This window comes from Chrysochloris asiatica, unplaced genomic scaffold (genome assembly GCF_000296735.1).
Source record: "Chrysochloris asiatica unplaced genomic scaffold, ChrAsi1.0 scaffold00043, whole genome shotgun sequence".
In the NCBI taxonomy this organism is placed as follows: domain Eukaryota; kingdom Metazoa; phylum Chordata; class Mammalia; order Afrosoricida; family Chrysochloridae; genus Chrysochloris; species Chrysochloris asiatica.
In genome coordinates, this window is record NW_006408561.1 from 5,092,107 (window position 1) to 5,097,803 (window position 5,697).

Consider the following 5,697-nt stretch of genomic DNA (forward strand, 5'->3'; position numbering starts at 1 on the left):
TGAGTGTAAAGCTGATGTTCTCCTATGTAAACTATCACTGAATTCACAATAAAAACTAAAAAAAAAAAAAAAAAAAAATTAAAAATATAGACTACTAGTTCACTTAGTTGAGATAAGGTAAAAATTCTGCTTCAAAATTTTAACTGAATTAAAATTCAGCAAATAGACTATATGGGCAGCTTTCCCAAGGATTGTGTATCTAGGGGTCTCTGCCATGTAGAAGTTATATATATATGTCAGTATTAATAATGAGAACTACTAATAATGAGAACTGCCACAATTTATTGTGATCATTCTACATAAAGCTAGTATCAAGATATGTTAGTGTTTTAGTCTCATTTACTTTTCATAATAACTGAGATAAGTTGTATCATTTTGCAAACAAGGAAATCGGAGCTTGAGGTTAGGTGACTTATTCAAGCTTATGTACTCACAAAACGGTGAAGTTAGGATTTGCTCCCAGGTCTCTAAAGCTTTAAAGCTATTATTGCTAATGTGTAGTGTTGCAATTTTTGGAGCCCTAGACTGGCACTGTAGGATAAGCACTAGTTCAAAGCCGCAGCTGTTCCTCAGAAACCCTATACACAGGGTCGCTATGTGTCAGAACAGACTTGGTGGTACTTAACAACAGCAGTAACAGTAGTGTTGCCCAGTACCAGGGGTGCAATGATACCTTAAAACAGGGTCAGCAAACTTTCCTAAAGGGCCAGCAGTAAATATTTTTTACTTTGGTGGCCATACAGTCTGTTGGAATTACTCAAGTCTGTTGTAGCACAAAAGTTGCCATAGATAGAATGACTATGACTGTGTTCCAACAAAACTTTATTCACAAAAATGGGTGGTGGGTCACATTTGTCTTGAGAGTTGTACTCTGCTGATGCTTGATTTTAAAACTGAACATACTCTTGTCATAAAGTTTGGGTATATTAAGACCTGTGTATTACTGCTTTGAGTGACTTTTTAACAAGCACTGGAACTGTCTGAACTTTCCACAAACTTCTGAAGTCCCTTCATGTGAAGAATATTTTCATTTGTCTTTAGCGATTCTTATTAATAATAACAAAATATTGGGCCAGGTGCAATTAAGGATACATAGAATATTCCTTCAATGGAGAATCTTATGATTCTGAAAAGATACAGGTAAAAATAAAACACACATTCCATTTGTGTTTTGATCCAGTTTATGAACAGATAATCACATTGCTGGTTGATGTCTCCCAATATATACCAACATATTATATAGTCATAGATGACTTTTGAGGGACTTAAATCTTTGATTCCAAATTGGTCCATCATGTATAATGTAAGAGAGCCACTTGTTTGTTTGAATTAAAAACGTTTTATGGCAATTGAAAAAAATCCCGTAGATTTAGGAAACCTGATGTTTATAATATTGTGCTTGGAATGTACACTGTATTAATATATATCATGACAAGCAAGCATTCAGATTTCAATAAAATTGAAATGAACTTAATAATAATGTGATGAATATGATATGGAAGATTATTTTTAAAGTATTTTTATTAAATATGTCCATCTTAGGTAGTTAATTTCTATTTCTCTAAGGTCTGATACTTTTCTTTAGACCTTTTGTTGATACATGGAAATGAAAATGACTTTGGTTTGGGAAAATGCAGTTGGACTAAATTAAATTGATGAGTGTTAATTGGAGACTGTTATTTAGGATTTGCCTAATTTTAAATGTTAGTTCTTATGTCTAGGATAATGTTGTCTGCCTGTCTCCAAAACTGGCACAAAGCCTGGGTAATATGAGCCAGATTTGTGTGTGTATTCGCGTAAGCAGTGCCGTTCACCTCATAGATCCCAGCACTCTGCAAGGTAAGTTTTGGAAACTTAATAATTTTGTTCTTTGTAGCAAACAGTAGTAATTTATGTTGTCAATTTTATCAAACATTAACAACAACATAGTTTTGGAAAACCAAGTTGTTTAGTATGTTTAGTAATGTTGTTGTTGCTAAGTGCCATCGAGTCAATACTGACCCATAGTGACCCTGTATAGGCTTGCTGAGGAGCAGCTGATGAGCTAGAACCGCTGATCTTGCAGTTCAAATGGCTTTGCAATCTGGCGCATTAACCCACAGTGCCACACCAGGACTCTAGTAATAATGAACTCTAGTTATTATATTCCATTAGCTTTTATTAAAGTCGACTTACTTATCTTGTTTAATTTTGTTTTTGTTTTTTCTTTTGTTTAATTTTTATGACTAATAAGTTAAGCTTATGCCAACTTTTAGTGTACAGCAAATAATTTAAAGTTTGGACCATGTGACTTTTGGTGACCCAATAGGACATTTAATTTGAGCCTGAATTTTAACTGGTTTCATTATTATAGTTCATTTTTTATTCCATTATAGAAATTATGACAGTACTTTTGCCTTAGTACTTGACATTTTTCATGGATTTTAATGAAGTATTCTGTAATTCAAAATTGTTCTTTTTATTGAGATCTCAGGAAATTATTCAGTATCCTTTACAATTGCAATTAATTTGTCAAGGCCTGTTTTAGTATTGGGGTGGGTATTCATTATCGGCCAGGTAGTATACAAGTAAGGGGAAACCCTAATGAGATGGATTGACACAATACCCAAAGTGAAAGCAGTGGACACTATGGGCTCAGATGTTCCAGCAGTCATGAAGAGTGCAGTGCTTTGTTCTTTTACATGTAACATCACCATTAGTCTGATCCATCTTGATTATGACAGGCATAGCATCAAGCAGCTAAGAGGACCAACATGTTTCTAAAATAAAATGCCAGCACATGAAGCAACCATACTGACTGGATTTGATCTCATTTAAAAGGCACATAACTGGTGTTCTGATTATAGTGACTACTTTAGATGTGTTTGACACCTGATCCGTTGCTTGCTATGAGAAGTTTGGGGCTAGCGTACTGGAATCTTAAGTTGACACTAGTGTATTCCACCTTTTTGAAATCTAATTCTCCTGTTGTTTAATGTTCTGTGTTTGTTTATAGTTGCAGATGTTGATGGGAGTACTTTTTGGAGTCATCCTTTCAATAGTTTGTGCCATCCCAAACAGCTGGAAGAGTTTATTGTGATGGAATGTAGTGTAGTCCGAAACCTAAAGCGCAGTGCAGGTGCTGGAACGATATCAAAAAAAGTAAGTTCCATCTTCATTTTTCTAATTTATATTCTTGTTTGATTATCCTTTTTGCCTCCCCTTTTATTTGGTGATCATCCCTAAACATGCGGCTCAAATAACGTGAACACCGCATTAGGTTAAAAATGAGTTCCATATTTTGCTTAACATGATTGTTGTGGGGAAATTGATCAGACTTATCTAATGGTTAGTTTTTTCTTTAACGTTGGAAAATTAATTTAAAATAATGTTTATGCTATTTTTATGAAAAAGCGTTCCTTTGCATTTACTCTTTAACTAAAAATATTTTTTTGTGTGGTCATTTTAAATTATAGGTATGGTATACAACTAAATACTAATCAAAAGTATTAAAAATTTATAAATCTAGTTTACATTCAAAATTTTTCACCTGTTTTAAAAAGATTTATGATTTGTTCAAACTAATATCCAATCGAGAATGCACATAACATTTGAATACTAAAGCTCTTAATTTTCTTATTTAATAATAATCCCCTTCACTTTTTTAGATACTAGCTTCCTAAGGCAAGTAGGACAATTAGTTTATAGAATGCTTTACCTTCTGGGTTTTTCTTATTTTCTCATCATTTAACTTGCTATTTTATCTCTTGTATTTCCTGTAACTAGAAAGTAGATCTAGAGGCTTGCTTAAATTTAGGTTAAACATTTTTGTCCAGAATATTTCAGGGATGATGTTACCTACTTTTTTTTTTTTTTTTTATTTTTTCCCTTTCTTAAGGCTTTTGAGTTACCCGCTACTTTTATTTTCACATTAGCATTTTTTTTCTTTTTTTATTGTGAATTGAATTTACAGACAAGATCATCAGCTTTACATTCAACAAATTATACTCTTTGTTTCATCTCAGTGATTACAATCTCCACCCTGCAACAACTATGATCCTACTTCCTCCTGTGACTCCCCATTTTAATCTTTTGTTTCACAAATAAACAGAGCATAAATATTTGATGTTCACATACAAAACAAAATATATATATTTATTTAAATAGTCAGAGAGCACATTGTGCAAGTCAGCCTCCTGCCCACGGGTACACAGCCTTTCTCTGTCCTTGGACTTAGAGCCTGCAGCCGCTCTCTGTCCATGCCACCACCTTTGCTACCATCTCTACTGTCACCTTTCTGTTGGTATGATCTCATGTTCCACTTATGCTCTTCCTTCTTGATGATCCTGGGATCATCTGTTCCTGAAATGAAAGATTTAACTACTCTCCGCTTTTAGTTACACATCTATTGCAGTTAATACTGCTAACAGTTACTCACAGTAGAATCATAAAATCCTATCACCATCATCTGCTGCCACCTTTTACCAGATCCATATGGAAAAGAGGAAAACTACTCGGTGGGGGTTCTACCTTACCCCCTCATTCTGAAACTATGCACACTTATGTACTCTTTTTGATATCACCTTAAAGATAAGTAATGATTGTTTCACTGGTTAAAATGGTGATAACCAGATCCTTCCAGTGTAATGTTATGATTTTTTTCTTAATCCCTTATAAGCCACATGTAATTTGTAGGGTGATAACCTTGATAATATGTAAATACCAAATTCTTACTATCGTTTTTTCCTCCTGGCTTTATCATCTATTGATAGTTCTTACTAACATAGTTATTTTATTCAAGATTCCAAAATGGTGAACTTTCTATTTGTATTTTTCTTCGTTGGTTAGCAAAGAAGAATTTACCAGGACTGTGTGCGTACCCTGAAATACTGTTCTTGTGGAAGCACTGGATAAATTAATTCTTTCTCTTTTAATACCTATTTTCATTTGTAGTAAGGAGTTTGAGTTAGTCACTTCCAGTACTGGAAGTTAGTTTTAACTTTGTTTTTGTGTTTTGGCGTTCTCTGATTGTTACAGTGGTCTTATGGAGTGTTATGTATTTGCTATGTTTCTTTTCTTTCTTCCCTCCTTCCTTCATTAAATTTCTTTTTTTTAGTGCTCAAGTTGTCTGAATTTAGCCAGTGCTTCCTTTAGAGTGGTCCCTTTGTCTTTTTGACATGACTTGCTTGCTTGTTTGAAAGCACCCTTACTTTCTGACACGGTAAGGTGTTATAGAATTGTATATTACAGTTCTTGTCCCATAGCTGTAATCAGGTTTCTTAAAGAACCTAGGTTCTTTTCCTTTGAAATAATATATACAGACCCCAGTATGGGTATTAAAGGAACTCCTTGCTATTGAACTAAAAATACCTTCTGATAACTTGGAAAAATTAGTAGAAATGGAACACAGATTACTTTCTAAAATAAAAAAATTTACAATATAATTAAGAACAAATTTTCCTCACTTACAATTAACCTAGAATTCTGTCACAACCCCTCTGACAGATTAAAACTAAATATTATTGTTGTTTATTTTAATATTTAGTTAGAACATAACAGGTTTGAAAATCTTATAAGTAGATGCAATCAAGTAGCTAGAAAGTGAATACTGTTACATAGAATTATTTTTCCCTGGTAATTCACTTGTTCTTTTCAGTGTTTTTCTAATTCTAGGATCTGTCTTCCCCCCCCCAGACAGACAGAGACACACTAACAATC

At 33.5% G+C, this 5,697-nt stretch overlaps 1 protein-coding gene across 1 annotated transcript in view; it reads left to right on the plus strand.

Moving 5' to 3' along the window:
* The window catches only part of NMD3 (NMD3 ribosome export adaptor), a 28,959-nt gene that overhangs the window by 14,478 nt on the left and 8,784 nt on the right, over positions 1–5,697 (plus strand). The window contains exons 9-10 of the mRNA XM_006861793.1: positions 1,722–1,839; positions 2,996–3,141. Coding sequence (XP_006861855.1) covers positions 1,722–1,839; positions 2,996–3,141 — 264 coding nt within the window. The remainder of the gene's footprint in view (positions 1–1,721; positions 1,840–2,995; positions 3,142–5,697) is intronic.